Below are 22362 nucleotides of genomic sequence, written 5' to 3'. Positions count from 1 at the left end.
CTGATTCAAACCAAAATATTTTAGTACAAAGCACACCTCATGTGGAGTCAGAAGACCCTGCTGAGCATCCCAGGTCACTTCTCCATCGTAAACTGTGAGCTCTCGGAAAAATTAATTTCTTCTTTACTAAAATGCGAAGAAGAGTGTTTTTAGAAAGATCGTCACAGAGATGTTTACGAAGACCCCTGGGATCATTTAAAGTCAAGACGACTGTCTAGCTGGCAAGATGCAAATCCATTGACAGGAGCGCTTTTCGCACGAGGAGCGACTCTTAATAACTTAGAAGAAGTTCACAGAGGGTTCTGGAGTCCTGCCTGGCTCACGGGATTGATTAATTGTGGAGAAGTCAGAATTCTAAGAGCGTTCAATAAGTTTTGATTTAATGATAAAGAAAATGACTTTCAACTGTTTAGGAATAAGGTCAGTCGTGAACTTCTATATCATTTGGTTGCTTGGAATCTTCGCAAACGCACGAGGTCCATGCAAAGCATAGATCAGACCAGTACTTCAACGCAGAGCTGCACTAAATTAAAGTCATAACTCATAACCCCATTTGGGGGAACATTAAAAATCTAATAACAACAAATACTATTTCTTTGGGGGTCCTGGACCCAATTCCAACATGTGTGTTGCGAGGGGGAGGGTGGTTTCTCCCACTAAGCAATTCTTGCACATCAACAGGGTGATTCAATTCGGACACTATCTACCCTGACACAGCGCCAGATGCCATGGGATAAGGGCTCAGTCCCACTAGACTGCCCCCCGCCTTCAGATGCCAACAGCAAGCCCAGGCTATCACCTGAGCTTCTGACCAACAAACTACAGACTGGCGGTTCCAACAATCCCTCCTTGGCTTTAAACGCCAGTTGCAAGTCCAAGTTGTTACCTGTACTTGGGACCAACTGGCTATAAACAGTGGTTCCCATGACCCCTTCTTGGGTTTAATCTGCTAGCGCGGCCCACAGAATCCACAGAACATTTTACTGCCTAGATGACTGGCTTATTATAAAAGGACGTAACTCAGGAACAGCCAGATGGAAATGAAGCACAGGGCACGGCATGGGGAAGGGGCACGGAGCTTCCGTGCTCTCTCCAACCTCAACCCCCTCCCAGCACCTCCACGTGGGCACCGACCCCAAACCTCTCTGAACCCCATCCTTTTGAGTTCTTACAGAAGGCTTATTATTATTACATAGGTGTGATTAAATCCTGGGCCACTGGTGACTGATCCAACCTCCAGCCCACCTCCCCTCCCAGGATGTCTGAAGGGGGCGGCAACCAACCCCCTTCTTTAGATTACCCAGGAGCTTTTCAAAAGTCACCCCGTTCTCATTAACGTAACAAAAGATACCTTCATCGCTCTTATTACAGGAAATTGCAAGGATTTTAAGAGTTGTGAGTCAGGAACCAATGGGTGAAGACCAACTACATAATATGAGAAATACTCTGGTCGCCTGAACAACCAAATATATATTCTTATAAATCACAGTATCACGCTATTCCTAATAGTATTTAAAACTCAAAATGAAACACAGTGACAAGAAGCTTCCTAGTGCTGCTGTAATAAAGTACCACAAACTAGATGGTTTAAACAACAGGAACACATTATCTCACACCTCTGGAGGCTAGAGGTCTGAGATCAAAGTGTCAGCAGAGCCAAACCCTCTCCGAAGGCCCTAGGGGAGAATCTGGTCCATGCCCTTCTCTTAACTTTTAGCCGTTCCTTGCTTTATGGTCAAACTGAGTCCCCCTAAAACCGAGTTCCCCTGCCAGGTATAAAATTAACCTCTCTATCCAAAACTTTATTCCCTATCTTGTCCTGTCCCTGTTCCCATCAGGGCCGAGGAGTAGCAAAGAAAAGGGGGGACTGAAACTGAGCAGGACCCTGCAGGGTCCTCCCTGGTACAAAAGCCCCTCCGTGTACCCTGTTTCTTGTTTACAGAAAAAGGCTTTAGTCTTCTAGGCCTTCCCTAAGTCCTAAAGAGCAGACTTAAGTAGTTACTAATTAGGGAAGTGAGGGAATGCAGAAACATAGGAAAAGCAGTTAAGCAAAAAAAGTAATGATAGCTTAAACAATAGTTCAGCATAAAACAGTCTGAGTTGCTCCCCAAGGAACATACATAACCATCTGCACACATCTTTGAGCTGTTCTTCAGAAACTAAGGCTCCCACCGGGTGGAAGATGGTGATTACATACAGAGCACAAGACCCAGTCTGGTGGGAACCAGAGGTGGATGATTAAGATTCCTGTTACCTCACCACCAGCCAATCAGAAGAAAGTCATGTACCCTGCAACCCTCACCCCAAATGATGCCTTTAAACCGCCCCCCCCCCCGAAAGCCACCAGGGAGTATGGGTCCTTTAAGCGTTAGCTGCCCGTTCTTGCAAATCCAATCGTCACACAGTTTTCTACCTGTGTCCTCACATCTATGCGTGTCTGTGTCCAAATCTGCCCTTTTTATAAGGACACCAGTCATATGGAATTAGGGGCTAATCCTACTCAAGTATGACCTCATCTTAACCAATTCTATCTCCAACAACTCTATTTCCACGTAAGCTCATTTTCTGAGGTACTGGGGGTGAGGACATCAGCATATGGATTTGGGGGGTGGGGGACACAGTTCATCCCATAACAGTGACTAAAACGAAATCAAAGCCATGGAAGGAATGCTATGTTGTTTCAACCAAACCCCAACCTCCACCCCAACTGAGAATCTGCCTTAATATTTTCATGCAGTTTTTTCACTTGCTTCAAAAAATCACTGTCGGGGTTTATTCCCTCACTTTGACCTCCCTGCCACCTCCCGGCATCGGTCAGAGCGCAGTGTCTCTGTACGTCCCATCTTCTCTCCATCTCGCCGCCAACGATGACCGGTCCCTCGTGTTTTACATAAAGTACTTAAGGCGTACGCTTGCATCATAAGGAGACAACTGTTAACCATAGAGTAGACTCTTTAGGATCAAGCCGTCCAGTCTGGGGTGAAAACAGCCCTCTTAAATAAGCAACCACACAGTCACAAGGAGATGATGTGGGCATGCCCCGCATCTGCCCTCCCCCAAGGGGAACCAGTCCGTTCTATGGTGCTCTTTCTACCCTGTCCAGACCCCCCAACGTCATGTTCTCGAATTCATTTCATAACAAACCTTGCCTGAGAATGACTTTTGCTCTCTGAGGTCTCTGTTAAGGCGTCTTCCCCCTATACCTAGATCTCCTGAACACATATGGTCAGAGGAAGCAGTGATGGGTTTCTTCCCCCATCAACAGATTGGAGCCGTGACCCATGTTTCAAAAGAGATGACGGCCAGCGGAGACTCCGACCCTCTCCCTAGACAAGTGACTGTTTTGAAACTGTGCCCTCAGTGACATTCCTGCTGAGGAAGCCACCACCGACTCCTACTTAATCAGCTAAATCTTAATAAATGTTATGTAACTTGGAACGAAGGAGGAGGGTTGGTCAGAAGAGGAATGTTGCGGTCAGGGGGCAGAGAACGTAAAGTTTCCATGCTAGAACGTGGCACAACTTACCAAGCAGAAAAGGACCCTAGAGAGAAGCCCCAGAGCATAAATAACCCTACATCAGTGGTTCTCAAAGTGCGGTCCCGGGACCAGCAGTGTCCGCCTTAGCTGGAGGCTGGTCAGACATGCACGTCTCGAGTCTGACCCGAGACCCACAGAATCAAAAGCTCTGAGGGTGGGGTGCAGCGAGCTGTGTTTTAACAAGGCTACCCACTGATTCTGAGGCTTGCTGAAGCTAGAGAACCTGGCTGCAGAGGGAGGAGGACTGCTGGTCGTACTTTGCTACACAGGACTTCATGGAATCCCACTCCAAGTGTTGCTTCCTTCTCTCTCTCCACGTTACCACGTAGAGTACTGAGTACTTCATCCAGCTCTTCAGGTATCTCATAGCATCCTGGGTACTGAGACATACAATCCTCTTTATCAAGTAATAAATTGATCTTTGGATGTCTGTGTGTGTGTGTGTGTGTGTCTGTGTGTGTGTCTGTGTGTGCGTGCGTGTGTGTGTGCGCGCGCGCGCGCCTGATTTTCCACCAACTCCAAGTCCGTTTCTGCTTCTGAGCCTGAGGGCCGACACTACCTCGGGGAGCACGAATCACCCAGGGCAATGATCCCCAGCAGGTCCAGGCCACGCTGGCCTCCACTGTGTCTCAGCCTCACCTCAGTCTCTGGGTATCTTCATAAAATAAACAACTCGAGGAAGATGCTATGCACTGACTGGGACAACGGTGAGGAGGAAAATCACAGCAGTCTTTAAAGACACTCTCAAGTCCCCTATTATTTTTCAAAATAGATGCTTGGCAGCTGTGAAACTTGACAGGGATGATCTGTGCTTCATAATAAGCAGTTCCCGAGAGACTCATTATGGCCTGGTTTCTGGTGTGTTGACCAGCAGAGGCTAAGGATTAATTTTAAATTATCGAGCTAATTACTCAGAAGCATTAATAGTAACCAGAGACAATGTGTTGCCAGATAACATGAACTGGATACATGAACTGGATTCTATTGCTATTATCACTACAACCACTTAAAAAATGTTACTTGAAAAAACACACAATGCCCCATAAATGAAAACTATTTGCATTCCTACACAAGAGTTTAGTAACGCGTTTTGGAACACACTCAATAAATCCTAGAAGGACTTATTTTAATACTAAAGCAAAGTCTACCACCTTGATACACACATATTGGCTGGAAGGCTCAGGATGTAGTTTAGTTGACTTTCATTTGTAGTGGAGAAAACATAAGCAGGAAAAAAGAATTACTAGAGATACATGGTTTTCCCATTCTAATCGCCTTTACTAAGTCAGATTTTTGTCACATGGTTTTCTTGTGATATATGCTTCTTCATTGTGCTAATTTATGCTATTCACTAGAGAGTACAGAATAATTAATCAAACTAATACAGAACACCTCATAGTACATTATCCCCTGACTTATATGATATTCTAGCCCATTCATCATGATTCCGGGTTATTTTAATATGAACTTCAAAAAAAATAGCATGTTTTAATGAGAGATCACTTGAGAAAACATGATGAATTAAATGGGATACAAGAGAAAGCTCGATAACCCCAAGAAAAGACCTCGCTTTGCAAAAATAAAAAGTCAATTTCAAGAAAAATATGTTATCTGCAGAATTATAAGCACCCAGCATCTGGGAAGCCAGCTATGTTTTCCTAATAGAATAGATGACCTAGAATTCAACGGCCTTTTCTACTTACACAATACCTATCCTGGATTTCAAATTTCAATTTAAAAATCTACTTAAGCTATTCCCATGCATCATACGGGAAGAGAAAATCTTTAAGTGACAAGAGCATATAAGAGATCTGAATTTCATTCACTACCTAGAACTAAGAACTTTCGAAGAAACTTCAAAGGGTTTTTTAAATTAAAAACTTAAATTTTAAAACATTTATTTTAAAAAAGTTTTTATTTTTTAGAGCAGTTTAGGTTCATAGCAAAACTAAAAGGCACAGAGATTCCCATCCACCCCCTGTTCCCCCATACACATAGCCTCCCCCATTATCAACATCCCAATCAGTGGCACATTTGTTACAACTGATGAAGCTACACTGAAACATCATTATCACCCAGAATCTATAGTTTACATTAGAGTTCACCCTTGGCTGTATATTCTATGGGTCTGGACAAATGTATAATGACATATCCGTAACTATAGTATCATACCTTGTGCCATCCCTCATTCTGGCCTCTGTATGAAGTAGCCTCAGGCAGAGGCCTCAGGGCCAGTCTAGCAGGACATTAGAGTGGAGAACAGCCACCCAGGGATGCAGGGTTCCCAGTCATGTGCTGTGAAGATGTCTTTCTTTCTGACCCTCCACTGCCCTGTGGGCAGTGTGTTCCCCTGCACCTGTCTCAGGCCCCTCAGCAGGTGATGGGCTCTCTGAAGCTGGTGGTCTCACCCCCAGTCATGTCCCCCTGGGTCCTCCCCACTCCATCCTCTGGCTGCCTGGCTCAGTGGGCGTGAGCTGATCGCCCTCACTGGCCTCCTGCAGATGAGCCAGGGGAAACCAAGACCCAGGTCCCCGGAGGGCTCCCATGCCCCCTGCTCGCCCCCCAGACCCTGCCTCTGACCACCCAGGTGCCAGTGGTGGCCAGAGCTGTTCTCACTGGGTGGACCCATCTCTCCCACGGGCCCCAGACCACCAAGGTCCATAGCCCCCCTGGGGGCAGAGTGGGCCCCCTACTTCCCCAGGCAGGTTCTGTTGACAAGAAAACAATGTTGGTTCCCCAACAACAAAAAAAAATCCTGAAAAAATCCTCTGTGCCCCACCTATTCATTCCTACCCAGCCCCCAGCCCCAACCCCTGGCAACCACTGATCTTTTCACTGTCTCCATAGTTTTGCTTTTCAGAATGGCATACGGTTGGAATCATACAGTGTGCAGCCTCTTCAGATGGGCCTCTTTCACACAGTGGTATGCACTTCAGGTTCCTCCGTGTCTTTTCACGGCTCGATAGCTCATTTCTGTTCAGTGCTGAGCAGTATTCCATAATCCGGACGTACCTCCGTTTACTCAGCCATTCACTTACTGAGCGACATCTTGGCTGCTTCCAAGTTCTGGCCATGATGGATGAAGCTGCTCTACACATCTAAGTGCGAGTTTCATCGTCTACATAAGTTTTCGTCTCATCTGAAGAAACACCATGGGGTAAGGGTACGTTTCGTTTTGTAAGAAACTGCTCACCTCCCGAAGTGAGTGTCCCATTCTGCGCTCCCAGCAGCAAGGAAGGAGAGTTCCCGTGGCTGCCCATCCCCGGCATCATCTGGTGCTGTCAGTGTCGTGGATTACGGCCATTCTAATGGGTATGTGGTGCTATCTTGTTGTTTTAATTTGCATTTCCCTGATGACATGTGATGTGGGGCATCTTTTCATATGCTATTTGCCATCTATATATTTTCTTTGGTGTGGTGTCAGTTGAGGTCTTTGGCCCACTTTAAAGTCAGGTTGTTGAAATTCCCTTTTACTGCTCTTAGACCAGCCTGTGAAGGATCGAGGGGTGCACGCTGCTCCATTTTCTGTCCCAGCATCTTCAGCACAGCACTCACTCTGTGCCTCGCTCACCTGAACCACAGCAGCCAATACTTCTGGAGACCTAAGTACACGTGAGCTTCTGCTCCGAGTGAACTGTGTGGCGTATCATAGCACGATCCAGGGAAGCCGTGTTACCATCGCCACCACTTTCTAGGCGAGGCACTTGAGGTAAAGAGCACGTAAGCGGTCCGCAAGAACGCTCAGACACAAGTTTCTTAAAAGGAAAAGACAGTGTACTTGCAAAGAAGTTCCGAGGGAATCAGACTTTCGGACCAGCTCACCGAATTTTAAAAACATAACAGGTATTTAAAGGAAAAGATGCAATGTGACCAACTTTACACATTAGACTGGGCATGGCTGGAAAGCCCCGATTTTCGTAGAGGCTACCACATCCCCAGATGCCATGACATGTCTTCAGAATCATCACTGCTAAAGACAGAGATACTGTTGTTTTCATTCAGGAGAATGTTTGCTATAGAATGGAAGACAAGCATTTTTTCCGAAATAAGTGCCTTATTCTTTCCTAGATTCTCAAACGGAGACATAAACGAGCACCTTTCCAAACTCCCATGTTATAAGTGAAAAAGAACATTGTTACTGCAATCGATGTATGGACTCATGTCTCTGAGTTTATTCTTTCAAAGAGGGTAACTGAATCTGTAATAAGAGAGTCATACGTACACGTATACATTTAGATGTGGATACACATATCTGAATACAGACATTGAACTAGAGACACATCAACCGAGACAGACGTCAAGTAAAAAGAGAGAGAACTAGACCAGTGGCTTTCAACAAGGGTGATTTTGTCCTATGGCACATATTGTAATGTCTGGAGATATTTTTTTTGGCATGACTGGGGGTAGGAGGGATGCTACTGGTACCTAGTGGGTAAAGACCAGGGATGCTGCTAAACATCCCACAATGCACAGCACAGACCCCAGAACAAAGGATAATCTGGCCCCAAAGGTCAGTGGTGCCAAGGCTGAGAAACCATGAACTAGACACTCTTGAATCATACACATACAGACATATATACGGAAGAAAACATTTTGGCCCTAACTTCATATGGCTGTTCAAAAAAGAAGAAACTTCCTCCTTTTTTGTCAAAATTGTGGAGCAATAAATGCGACTAGAGTATGCCAATCTTGCCCAATAAAAAACAGGTTTAAAGTATTATACAAGTCCATGGCCCCTGTATAACAGAAACATCAAAATACAAATGGATGTCTGTTCTCATGGAGTCTCACCTCTAAATAGGTTTTTCTCTGGTGATACTTAACAAGTGAATATATCCTGTCCAGAAGCGTTTTTTTTATTTCTTTGCAGCTGTGAGGACATTATCTCATAATTCCGGATACAAAAATGTGGAAACAACAAAAGATGTTCCGTACTTTCTTTCAGATTCTGGCCCAATGGGAAAATAACTTCCCAGATGTAGGCCATTTCTGGAATGATCAGCAAATGGGTTTGGCTGTGCTGCTTTCAAAATGGTACAGCCAAGTGTCAAAATAAAGGAAGGAGAGGGAGAGAGGAGGGGGCGACAGAAAGGGAGCGAAAGTGCATTTCTAGTCAAAGATGCGCCAGGGATATTTGCCAAACCTCTACCGAGGGCCTACCTATGTCTAAAAGAGGAAGAAAGGAACTGGGGTACATAGTTTAGGTTTTAAAGGCAAAGTTCTAGTTCTGAATGGCTATAACAGCCCAAAACGTGAACGAGCAAATGAGAAGCCAAGAAAGTCTTCAACCAATGACTATCTTTAATCGTGGACAGCATCTTGGATGATTTCTCTGCACTTCCTTGCCACAGAAGAAATGCAAAGGAATCGCAGTTACCAAAATGTTTTAACGGCGGCCGGTCTCCTACCTTCTGCTCATCGTTCCTGAAAGTAGTAACTTCTGCATAAGCTTGGCATCCTTATCGCTAACACGCTTCCACTCCAGACAGCAAGCTCCAAGGTATGCTGTGTTGCAGCTCGTAACTTTACCTACATTTGAATCATCCATATGGCACGACTGCTGGGCAAGAATGGGCCACCCTGATGCCTCGGGGGTCTTCTGATCCTTGTTTCACACGAGGTTTCTCCTCCATGGTGAGCAAAACCCTCTTTGTGGGGGAATGGCCATCAAGGGAAGGACAGACATCAGTAAGCAGGGGCAAAAATAACTAGCCTGCCATGATGGACAGGCATGGAAATCTGAGTATCTCAACAGAATTGTTTGTACAGAGATTGCTCAGGGAGCAGTGTCATATTTTCAAATGCTTTGATGATGATGGTGATGGTGGTGATGCTGATAATGATGATAATCATGATGATGACGATGATGATGATGATGGCGATAGTGGTGATGGTGATGGTGATGATGATAATGGTGATGGTGATGATGATAATGGTGATGGTGATGATGATAATGGTGATGGTGATGATGATGATGATGGTGATGACAATGATGGTGGTGATAGTGGTGATGATGATGGTGATGATGATAATGGTGATGGTGATGGTGGTGGTGATGATGGTGATGATGACGGTGAAGATAATGGTGATGGTGGTGATGATGGTGGTGGTGGTGATGGTGATGATGGTGGTGATGATAATGGTGATGATGATGATAATGGTGATGATGATGGTGATGGTGGTGGTGATGATGGTTATGATAATGATGATGGTGATGATGGTGGTGGTGGTAGTGGTGGTGGTGATGATGATGGTGATGGTGGTGGTGATGGTGATGGTGATGGTAGTGATGGTAATAATGATGATGATGGTGATGATGGTGGTGGTGGTGGTGATGATTCCCTCATGATTGGAAATGGTCTTGGTATTTGCATTCTGAACGGGTCTGCTCATCCGTTGGAAAGCAAACTAATGATCCTGAGATGCCAGGATCCTCGCCATATTTGGGTTGCTATAACAGCACTTGGAAACCTGTCCAGCGGCTGGGGTGACATAGCACTACAAGACGTGCATCCTCTTCAAAATCTCTCTCACTATTGCAAGCCTTTGTCAATTTTGTTTCCAGTCCACAAAGTATAACAAACAGTATAAATTTCAAGAGTGCTACTCATTCCAGTAGTGTAGGCATTTAAAGACAGGAATAGAGGCATTTATTTACGTCTAGAAAATGCTGTCTCTCTCAATTACGCATTATCAGAGAATTAAACAAGAGTTGATAAACGTACATCAGATGAACCACTTATATGAACTCAATTGAGACACAATGAGTAACAGGTAAAATCACCTTTAACCTGAAAGCGTTATATTTGTTTTCATTTAGAATTTCTCAACTGTTTCAGTCTTTCTTTTAGAGAAGCTGTCAGTAATCTCCCAAGAATGTGATCCACCTGGTTTGTCCTCAGACAAGACCATCATTTGCATTGGAGGGAGACAGGAAGAACAAAAACACTGTGATGCGTTTCACACATAAGAATTATTAATGCGTTAGAATATTAAAGTGGGTTTAAAAAGGTGTAAACTACAAACAGAATGTGGAGAAAAGAGCTCTAAGTCGCTTAAGTGAATGAATTCCCATCATTTTTCTTGTCCCCAGCACCCGCAGGATTAACGACATTTTCGTAAGGTGATGGATTACTGTGCAAAATTAATGTTTGTTTCATTAAAAGGACCCTCTGTCTTGTGTTTTCACTTACAGACTTATAAAATTGTCACTTCTTTGGATATAACCAGAAATTAGCTATGAAATTTAAAAAGTCATCCATGATAATTAGATACTGAATTGAGGGGAAACATCCATTTTTGTTCTCTGAAGGTTATTTGAGATCCTATGCACGCCAGTAAGAACCCGCACTTCCCTAAAATGAAGATGGCGGTCACCAGACATTACTCGACTGTTTTCAGTGGTGATGGCATATCTGCCTTATCTTTCGAAGTAGGAAGGTAATATGAAATACAAAATTATATATTTTGAGGTCACTCTAACAGAATGTTATTTTCTCAAGTTGGCAGGGTATTAATCACTTGGAGACCGAAAAGCTTATTAAATGACGAACGTTATAATTTAAAACAAAAGGATAAATAGTATGTGAATTAAGAGCTTTTCTTCCCTCTTGAAGAGCCATTGTTTCTCAGATTCCCCTGAGGATAGATTTTTGCCCTCTGGGGGATTAAAGAACCCCAATTCATCACCATTTTCTTCTCATGTGCAGCCTTGAGAATTTTCTAAATTTTCTCAGAATTCCTTATTGTCCAACTTTTATATCTTACAGAGATGATGGAAAGAATGACAAAATGTAAACACACACACACACACACACACACACACACACACACACACACACACACACTCTCCCAAAACCAAAACAAGCAAACTTATAAGACACACTGAGTTCTTAAAAGTAGCAGTCACATACCTACAAGCCATGAACACCACTTGCAAATATTCCAAATGTGTCCCTCCACTGTACAAAGCAGCAATGGTAGCCAAGAATGAAGGTCAAGGGTGAAGCCCTGAGACCTCTGTCATTCCCAGACAACAAACTCACCCTCCATGGCGTCAAGGAGCTCAGCTGTTCGTGAAACATTCCCGCAAGGATCACAATACTACTCTGCTATGTTGCTAGACGAGTGGGATTTTGGGTGGACCTAAACAAAATCTACTTATAAGGGAAAAAAAATCTTCATCTAAGAAATTATGATAATGTGTTAAACAATTCTCTATAAAGATTTAAAAGATGATTCATGATTATAACACTCTCTTCACTTTAACAACTCTTTGCGACTATTTGTGTAAATGTCTGCCTCTCTCTCTCTCTCTCTGAAAATAATTCTTTTGTGGGCAGGAAGCACGTGTCACTTATGCTGGGTCCCCAGCATCTAAGCTACCTGAAAATCAACTGTGTGTGACAGATCCCTATTGGTTGGAGGAAGGACTGGGATAGACAGATGCACAGTGGATGTCGTTGATGGACTGGTATTTTTAATGGTTTTTTTCTATCACACCAGCAACCTTTCAATCGTCCACAACTGTGCCACTTCGTGGTGCAGTGGTACCTCCAAGAGGCAAGGAGAGACTGAGAAATGGAGGTCCGTTTCCCCCCAAAACTCCATGATTGTCGATGATATTACAGCTGATACTTTCACCCTGTCTTCTCTCACTGTCAACATGCTGAGAAGCAGATCATTTAGTATAAATATTTGGGAACATGACAATTAGGGCTTGAGTTTCTGCTACGAAGACTTGGTTATCTCACTTCCCAATAGCTCACAACCTTCAGTTGTCTTATCTGTAAACATAAAATAACACTCCTGACCTCAAAGAGTTGCTGTGAAGGTCAAATAGGTATTTTATGTGAAACTACTCTCTCAGCACCAAGATAGAAAAAAATGCGATGAATGCTCAATACCTTCTAACCTGTGGCTCAGTGATTCAGGAGAGTTTCTTACTTAGGATCCAGCCCCACCACTCGGAACTGCGGTCCTTCCGTAAGCCAAAGCATGACGGCAGGGAGATGGGAGAGGCAGCCCCCTTCTCTCCTTTTTATGCTCATCGGGGGCTCTTTCTTAGGGGTGCTGGTGAGGATCTCCACAGAGATCAACTCAGTAACGTGAGGGCAGCTGGTAGCGTGGCCTGATGTCCAACCAGATCAGCAAGAAGCAGGAAGACACCTCTAAGTGGGATGACCTGCTCTCAACCCGTCCTGCAGAACAGAGCACTCGAGCTTTGTCACAGCTCTTACCAACAAGTTCCCAAGGCCTGGCTGCCGGCTGGGCGGGCTGACGCTGCATCCCGTCCATTAGGAGCCACCGCGAGCCCCCGAGAGACAGACCAAACTCCTGCAAGACTGCATTTACTCACGTTGGCTGTTCTACGGTTGGAAGAGCCCAGCTTTCGAGGCTCAGCTCAAGTGTCCTCTCCCCAGCACACGTCCCCTACAGCAACAGGCCTGAGATCTCACACAGGTAACCCCCCGAGCCCTCCCTGTGGACGGCAGTGGTCTGTTTACAGGGCTTAGCGCCTCCCAGACTACAAACCCCTCAAGATTAGGGATTCTGCCAGCTCATCTCTGAAACTGCAGCAATCCATCGATGTTAGCTGAAATAAGCAGAAGCGATTAAAGGGACGGTTTTTGCGGGTTTGTTTCTTAAGGGAGAAACAGACCCAGCATCTACCGTCTGAGATTTACACTAAAATGAGCCATAAACACTGCTTCCATCAATCTTTCCTTACTTATCGGCTATCAGGGGTAACCACTTTCATCCAACCTTCTCCATCACCATCAGGGAAAATGCCTCCGCTCGCTATCTTGAAACCATGTGCATAATCTTTTAAAGATATGGAGGGGACTCTAGGTCCTGGGGGACGTGGCAGCCTGGTCACTTGCTGAGTAAACGCAAAGGTGGTTAATATCTGAACTAACTGGTCCCCTCTGCCTTCCTCTTAGACCTGCCAGGGGTACTGAGGTTAATGACGTCCCCTCACCCCACCTACTGTCCACCTACCAGACAACTGTTGCAAGCTGCCTTTAACAGCGCCGTCCTCCCTTGAGATCTGTGGGGGATTGGTTCCAGGACCCCTGTGGACACCAAATCCGCGGATGCTCAAGTCCGTTATGTAATACGGACAGCTGGTCCGTATTATAATAAGCGTATAGCCGGTCCTCTGTATCCACGGGTTCCTCACTGGCAGATTCAACCAACTGCGGCTAGGCAGAACCAGAGCACACGGAGCGCCGACTATATACATTTTTTCACAGAGGCAATGAAGGCGCATGAGGTGCTTATGTCTTAGGATCAAGATTTGAGGCTCTTTACTGAAATCATCAGGAGAGATAAACTAAATTCAAATAACAGAAAACGTACCGACTCAACGTGCTTCCTCGTCTAGAAGGATTCTTTTTTTAATTTGTATAAACTCTTTTTTTTTTTTAAAGGGAATGGTGGATTACAAAACAGAAACAGACTCACAGACTTAGAAAACAAACTTTTGGTTACCAAAGGGGAAAGGAGGGGGAGGGATAAATTAGGAGTTGGGGATTAACATGTACACACTACCATACAGTATATGAAATACATCATCACCAAGGACCTGCTGTAGAGCACAGGGAACTCTACTCAATGTTCTGTAATAACCTATATGGAAAAAGAATCGGAAAAAGAATGGATATATGTATAACTGATTCACTTTGCTGTACGCCTGAAACTACACAACACTGTATATCAACTATACTCCAGTGTAAAATAAAAATTAAAACAATAAATAATAAGAAGCCCAGCAAAGGAGGTAGTGGGGAAAGTCTGAGCTGAGAGTTGTGAACGCTGGGTTATACCTTTACTTCTACTATCTATCATGTGTATGTGCTTGAATGAATCATTCCTATAAGCATCGAGCTATCTAATCTGCAAAACAAAAGGGTTGAATTCGATGACATATCTGAAGGTAGGTGTCTGAGGTTGGGCTTCCTGGAAGCTGAGGCTGAAAGGGGGCTTTCTGTGAATGTGATGTATCAGGGGGGAAGCTCTCAGTGGAAGGGGAGGGAAGGATGCAGGAGGACCTGAGTAGGGATGTGGTCTCGGCTAGAGACCTGATAAGCCTGGCCCTGTGCAATGCTTTGGAGCATAAATTGTACCAGAGTTGATCCCAGCAGAGGGATGGCCTCCTGTATCCCCCAGCGGTGAGCCAATGGCCATGACCTGCCCTCATCAGGGAAGGAGGGTACACTGCCCTGCTGGCAAGATGGTGCCCAGGGGCTAAAGGTTAGTCTCTCAGGGGGAGCAGCTGTAAGCTATTAGCTGCCGAGCCAGGAGCCAGGGGCTGGCGGGGTGAGCGACAGAAAGTCACCAGCAGCGTCTCCCGAGAAGGAATAGGTGTCTATGACCCATTTCCAATATTCAGAGACTCCGAAACAAATTACACATTCTCCTAAGATAGGTGGTACAAAAATAACTAAAATGTCAAGAATGTCAGTTTTATCAGTCTACTGTGGTAATGTGGGCGACCTCACGCTGATCTGAAGTTTGAAGGAGTTATGGATATCTTTGATTAATGTGAAGAGGAAAAAGTAGGTCATACTTAATAAAGGCCATATGTTGATAGACAACATACTTTCAAAATATGGAGTGCAGGGTGAGTGGAAATGTTGAAAGGTGGCTGGCTTCAGCACTCGAAAGGACTTGGAGCTCAGACACTGCACCAACAGTATGAGTTATGGGGTAATTTGACAAAGCATTCCAACAGGGCGTTTGCTATTTTCACCAGTACTGTTGCGCATATGAAAAATGCCTCTCAATAATACAGATACGCTTCACTGATTATTGTCCCAAGCCCAACCCTCAAAACCGTGTAAGAATCAGATTTCCGGAAGGCAATAGCAACTCACATGGAGAACTTCTCCATGTGTAGGAACTTCTCCATTTCTGCACGAATACAATCAATGCCCACTGACACTTTGATACGTTTCTTTACGTAGCCTGCAAGTTTTATGCCCATTTGCCGTAACATACCCAGGTAGGTTATACAGTGAAATCTGATGAATCTGTTTCATAAAAACATTAAAAAATTATAAGTTAGGAGGTTATTAGGGTGGGAATGCTTAAACCAACAACATTAACTTTTAAATGTAGGTCTCTAAACATACATACATGTATGTATTTTATTAATATAATATATTGAAATATATATAAATATATACTATACTCAATACATATAGATATATAAATATATTTCTCCGCTAACAGTACAGTGCACAAAGAAATAAATAAGTTGGCATTTTCTAATGTGTTTTCTTCATGTTCTGTAATAGTCACAATAAGATACACTTGTGAATCACGGTTCAAGGAGAAATGCTGTATTAAAAACATGAAAATTTGCCATGAATAACCTAATGTTTAGTTTGGGTCAAATTCAGAAATTCTTAGAAACACAGCCAGAGATCCAGTGACCCAGACCAGGAAATACAAAGGTCAAACTTGAGGATGGCCTCTCTTCCCAGAGACTTTCTAGCGTATAACTTCAACCTCACGGCAGGCCAAAGGGACACACCACAGCTGAGTATATTCACCAAAGAATCGCTCCTCCAAAAATCTGCGAGCCTGGGGCAGAGTCGTGGCTGCTGAAGGTTTTTGATGCGCTAATTGTTTGTTTACTTTCTCTGAGAGGAGAGGCTAGTCCTCTAAGCAGAAGGAGCTAATCGCCAGCTTAGTTCTCTCTTTTGCCAAAACAAACAGCTTCCAATTACTGCTAGAAAAAAGCCTCTGATCTCTAATCAGCTACCTAAACGAGTCTATCAGCAGTAGTTTGGAGAGTGAATAATGTCCCATTAAGCTGGAATCTCTTAACGCTAATAAAATTCTAGAGCCCTAGGACCAAGGCTGCCAGCAACCTGCTACTTATCTTCCAACAAGATTCCACCCACTTTTCCCCTCCGGTCCCAAAATCTGGCAAAGAAATAGATGCACTCTTCCTATTTTATTACACGTGGGCTACTCTTTTTCCTCAAGCCCAATTCTACTGAGCCTCCTTTGAGAAGACTCAGGCAGAGAAAGAGCAGGTTGCAGGTCTGCTAATATTTAGTGGAAGGACTCTATCTGCAAGGCTCTGAGACTCAGATCCATGACTGCCATGATGAGCAGAACCTAGCGAGACAGGCAGGGTCTCCGCCCTGAATGTCCCAACAAGCACAGAAGAGGAGGCCACTCTCAACTTAAATGAGAGTCACCCAAAAAGAGACAGCTAATTTCAGGCACATTTTCACTGTTTTCCCTCTTCTTTAATCTTCTAGGGAGGTTGAGAAAACAAGTGCACGGCAGGTTATTCCCAAGTGAGCACGTCAGCATTGTACCCTTGAACACGATGGACAGACTATGAAGAACCACCAGGACAAGGGGGCTTAACCTACCCTCTTCCAAGGGTTAAAAAACCCAAACCGGGGCCAGCTTCAGGGACAAGTGACCAGTGCACGTGGCCCTCGCTCAGAAGGGGCCCTGCCGAGATCGCCATGCTGAAATCTTATCTTCGAGTTTGCGTTTCGTGTGTGCAGTCTGAGGGGATATGGGAGCATGTTCTAGCCTCCGGCATGCATGATGCCGCCTCTCCCCACCCCTCTCCTCCCCAGGGAAGATCCTCGGCGGCCCACTCCCTGGCCCACTGGCACCCCAACCCTCCCAGCCTCCCCCACCTCACCCCCAAATCACTGTCACCCTCTCTCCTCTGCAGGGGCCTGAGAATGGGCACGAGGAGGGTCAGGGTGGCGCGTGCATGCGTTGATGTGTCCCAGAATTTAGTGGTGGCTGTCCCCGGCCCAGGCTGGGATCATCATACTGTGTTTGGTGCATGGCCAGCCACAGCCCAAGACTCCACGGGAACAAGACTCCACGGGAACAAGCCTATTGCCCGTCCCTAATGCAGGTAGCTAATTGCATCTGGCAAGCAGATCTAAGCACACCTGGGGGCTGACCATCTGCTATGGGTTGAGCGTCGGAGGGGGAGAGCCCTGGTTCAGCTTCCTGAGGATGCGGCTAGAACAAAGTGCAGCGCGCTGGTCCAGCAGCTGGTAGAACAGGGCACTGGGCAAGGGCCGTGCCTGAGCAAGCGTATGCGCTCGCCAGCCCCCGGGTGCCCGTGACGGTCTACACATGTCCTGCGAGATCCCCTTGTGGGGCACCCGTTGGGCACACCCTACACAGGGCACTTTGGGGGTCCTCATGTCCTCCTTCCCACCTTCCTGAGTCTGGTCCCCACTTTTTCCTCCAGGGATGAACCAGGACATCAAAACTGTGTACTGCTGGTGATTTTCCACATACAAGTGAAATGCTCTGATGTTTGCGTGTAACACTGACAGTGCACAAGAGAAAGATGACAGTGAGCTCCACGCGAATGACTTCATGTTTAAATTACGCTTTACCGAGAACAGCACTGGATAGCAAATTCCAAAAGAGAAGGGTCACAGAAGAAAGAACAAGTTTTATATTTTACTTCCATCGACAACACTTCTCGCTCTCTGAATAATGGACGACATGTTTCCATTTGGCGCTGCGGCCTAAGAAATAGGCAGCCAGTTCTGAAGTTAAACCACTAACCAATAAAATCCTAAAAATAAGAACAAATCCCAAACCTGTAGCTGTCCTTGCTGGGAACCCAGGTCCCCCATCTATTAGCGTCTCAGCATCTCCGGTCCTCATCAGCTCTTAGGAGGACACCAACGGTACCTTCTTTGTATGACGGTTGTGGGGATGAAATGAGACAGACTTGTAAGACCCCCAGAACGGTGACCCCTTTATCACCATCGCTTTCATTATTCCCAACAGGTTTTATGATCTCCACCTGGCTGGGCAGGTGTCCTACTGGACACACGAGAGGCTGGAAGTTCAGGAAGGTGATCTTCCCCAAGCTACGTATCTGTCAAGTGGCTAAGCCTGACGCAGAGCGCCATCTGCCCAGCTCCAGAGCCCGCCTCCCTGCTCCTTACCCCACAGCTCTGACCTCAGCTGCATTCACTGAGGAAAGGCCCTTCCCAACCGCCTCCGTTGCCAGGCTTTTAGCCACGTGCACGCATGATACGTGTGAACTTGAAATGGCAACGTGCCAAATGCCCTGCGCAGGGCATCGTGGAGCCGGGTACTGACAACCTGTGAGGTGCTACCTGTTACTGCTTTTCACAAATGAGAGGCAGCCCTCAGTGGTGAAATCAATGATTCAGTTCAGAATCCATCTCCCTTGCAGTATGAAATCCTAAGCTCCTTCAGGTCGGGGACCGTGGGCAGATCGTTCAGGATACGGACACTCCTGTATCCCCATCACCACACCCACTTCCAAGCATCAGTATTGAGTCCCCCGTGCCATCAGGCAAGGTTGACAGCCACATGACTGACAAGTGAAGCCGATCTAGCCCCACCCACGTGGAGGCACGCGTGCGCTCCATCCACCTCCAGCCTCGAGCTGCAAGGCTGGGAGGCACTGGCGAGTGTGCAGAACCGGGGCGGAGACGTTTGGACCCCAGCCTTCTCTGCAGGCCTGCTACCCCAGGTCACTGGCCCTGGCAGCTCCTTTAAAGGAGGCCGGGAACTGTGCAGGAGAAGTTGGGAACCCGCACCTGCTCCAGAAACAGCCTTCTGCTCCGGTTTACTTGCACAGGTGGGTGGGGTGACCCTGACAGAAGGGGCTCTTCCGAACCCTTCCGCCAGCCCAGCTTCTCCCGCCCATTAATAAATCCCACGTGCAGCGTAATGAGTTGCCCCCAGGCTGATCCCTCCGCATCCTTCCAATTATTTAAAAAGGGGGAGGGGCAGGGAAGCTTGCAGCTTTCTAAGGAGTGTGTGCTTCTGTCTTCTCAAATCTTAAGAACGCTTAATCCCTGCAATTTAGATAAATCAGATAGGCATTACCAGGTTAGGGTTAAACCTCCAAGAATGGCTTTGCAATTGATTGCAAAAACAGCAGTTATTAAGTCCTGAGTAATTTGCGGCTTATTTCACCAGCTAATTAAAATGTAATCAGGATTGTCTGGCAATGTGTATTCTGTCAGCAGTTTTTCTTCCGAAGAGAAATCATGCCAAGAGACCACAAGAAAAGCCTTTCACGGGAATTGGCTCGATCTAAACTGCTTCTTTAGCCGCTGAAACTGTAAAACAAATAAATTACAGCAACTGACAATTCAATTTAAAAAAAGAAAGAAGAAAGAAAGGAAGGAAAGAAGAAAAAGAAAAGATACTCTTTCTCCCTGGGAACAGGCTGCCGGTTCGTTTTGTTTTCTGTTGTCGTCTACACAAGAGTGTGGCGTCTCCTCGGGAGAGTGGCTGCGAGCGCAGGGCCGGCGGTTTGGAAACCAGGGAGCTGGGGAGGGGCCCTCTCCAGGATGTCCGCGTAATTTCAGCGCACGAGACCACACTCCCTTTTCCCTTTCCCTGAAGACCCACGAGGACAGCAGAGCGCGCCGAGTTCTCTGACACCCACCGGATGTCGCTTCTTTGAGAACACAGAGAAACACGCACTCAGGCGCATGCAAACTTCGCCAGCTGGTTCACTCTCTGAAGATCCCAACTTTTAGTTCTCCTTGTGCCACTCGGCGCGAGGTTTCATGAGTTCTCACGCCAGAATGAACATCGCTTCAGACTTCGGAGATTCGTCCCCAACTCCACGGTCATTACGATGGCCTCCTGTCGCAGCTCAGTTCCCAGGGCCTCTGGGAAGGCCCATGTATCCCGCCCGAGTGGAAGAGACGCCCAGTTTATTTCTCAAGGGCAGAGGGCTCGGCTTAGAACCCCACCCAGGAGCCCCGGTCTCCTTCTGGCCTCCGCAGTTTTCCCTGCGGCGAGAAGCTGGGACTTTGGAGCAGGTGAGCAACTAAGGATAGAGACGAAAAGGCGAGGGCGAGAACCAGGGCAGACAAGAGGAATTCGGTTATCTGCGTGAATGGTTTCAGAGTGCGCGCACTCGGGTCAGCTGGGGAAGGCAGCTGTGGGGCGCGCCTCGGTCGGGGCCGGGAGCGGTTCCCGTGCGCCCACCCTCGGCCAGTGTCCCTGAGCAAGTCCCGCGGGGGTCCTCCCCTCTGTGGCGCCCTCCAACACCCCCCCCCCCCCGCCCGAGGATCCCGGCCATCCACAGCACCAAGCGTGCCGTTCTCTGAACCTTCTACACACCCAACACCCACACTCCCACAAGCTCTCCTACCCTCAAGCCGACAGAACCTACGAGGACTGGGGGAGATACTGACCCCCGGGAGCCCGCTCAGAGCATCCAAACACGGCGCCTCCAAGTCCCGTATCCCCTGCATCCCTTCCCTTACTCTCCACGCCATTCGTTGGCGAGACCTGGAAGTTCTGGGGCTCCGAACTGGGGCGCGCACAGCTACCATCACCACCGCCTCCCCGGGCCCCAACACAAACGCGCTGGAACGCACGACTTGGCCCAAGTGCCCCGCCCGGGGCTCGAAGGGTGGGCCGCGAGCTCTCGGCCCGCCGAGGGCGAAAGCAAAGCTCGAAAGAGACAAAAGTGTCCTCCCGCGGGCACCTGCGGGGCCAGGGCTCGTCGCGCGGGTCCCCGGGCGCAGCGGTGCGCGCCTCCCGGCCTCGCTCTCTGTGCCCGCCGCGCCGAGGGCCCGGAGCGCCCCGGAGTTTGCGGGACTCGCCACCAGCCCGCAGTCCCGCGCGGAAGTCCCGGGCAACTAACAAACCCACACTCCCACCCTTGGAAGCCACACAACTGCTCTCCCTTCCCAGAGAAACCGCCTTTCGTTTCCCCCTCGGAAGAAGGGAGTTAGGTAAAGATGCCGCAGGCTTCTTTTTCCTTTCGGGAGCAGGGACGGTGCTGGAAAAGAGGGTTCGCGCACCCAGACTGTAAAATCCACGCGGAGGGAAAGACGGATCTGCCGGCTGAGCTGGGCGAGAAGTTTGGGCGGCGAGGCTGGGAGGCGCGCGCCCCGTGCGCACCCGCCGCGGCCCGCAGCGCCGGGGAGGACCCGGGCGGGCGGCGGTTCATACCTGGAAGTGCTGGAAGAAGGCGGAGATGCGCGTGATCTGCAGGCTGAGGCACCTGGAGGCGCAGCGGGCGCGCTGGACGCTCCCGGCCGACAGCGACTCGTCCAGCCGCCGGGCGGCCGTCGCGCCGGAGCCGGCCGCCAGGCATCCCCCGGAGGCCGCCAGCCAGAGGCAGAGGGTCAGGGGCGCCCCGGGCACCATGGCTGCGGGTTGGGGGCGCGGGCGCCGGGCGCTGGCCGAGGCTCCCAGCTCCGCGCCGGGGCCGCACTGCCGGGAACCTCGCGGCCGCCGCAACTCCGCTGGAAAGTTCAATCATTCAACTCCGGCCCCGCGCCCTCCCTGCCAAGGCCCTCCCCGCTCTGCCTCCAGGGGTGGGGTGAGGGTGACAGGCGGCCGCGCCATTGGCTGGAAGGGAAGTGAGTGACGGGGGGCGGGCGGAGGGCCGTGGGCAGGTCTGAGGGGCAGCGAGCCGGGAGCTCCAGCGCAGGGGGATGCCGGCCGAGCGCCGCCGTGCGCCCCTCTCCAGGTGGTCCGCTCCCACGCAGGTTCCCCCACGGTCCGCTTGCGCTCCTTCCAGCCCCCCCTCCCCCACGCCATCCAGTGAACGTCAGGTGCGAGCAAGCCCGGGCCTGGATGTGAGGCGCTGTCTCGGGCAGCAGGGCCTCGGCACCCATAAGGGCATGGGAACAGGCTAAGGAAGGGCGGAGCGCCCCTAAGCTGTGGGCTTTCTCCCCGGTTCCTACCCCGGGCTCAGCTCCGCTCATGCTTTCGCTTATCTGAATGTCCCTTTTCCCGAGGAGTGGGAAAGAGCTAAGTGACAGGACTGTGGTGGGTGTAATAAGGCGAGACAG

The 22362-nt window shown here is 48.0% G+C and overlaps 1 protein-coding gene across 1 annotated transcript in view; it reads right to left on the bottom strand.

Moving 5' to 3' along the window:
- The window catches only part of ANOS1 (anosmin 1), a 189785-nt gene extending 167991 nt beyond the window's left edge, over positions 1-21794 (bottom strand). Inside the window, exon 1 of the mRNA XM_019944764.3 lies at positions 21515-21794. Coding sequence (XP_019800323.2) covers positions 21515-21712 — 198 coding nt within the window. The 5' untranslated portion in view covers positions 21713-21794. The remainder of the gene's footprint in view (positions 1-21514) is intronic.
- Positions 21795-22362: the final 568 nt, after the last annotated feature.

This window comes from Tursiops truncatus, chromosome X (genome assembly GCF_011762595.2).
Source record: "Tursiops truncatus isolate mTurTru1 chromosome X, mTurTru1.mat.Y, whole genome shotgun sequence".
NCBI classification, from domain to species: Eukaryota; Metazoa; Chordata; class Mammalia; order Artiodactyla; family Delphinidae; genus Tursiops; species Tursiops truncatus.
This window is presented reverse-complemented; position numbering and strand designations above follow the sequence as displayed.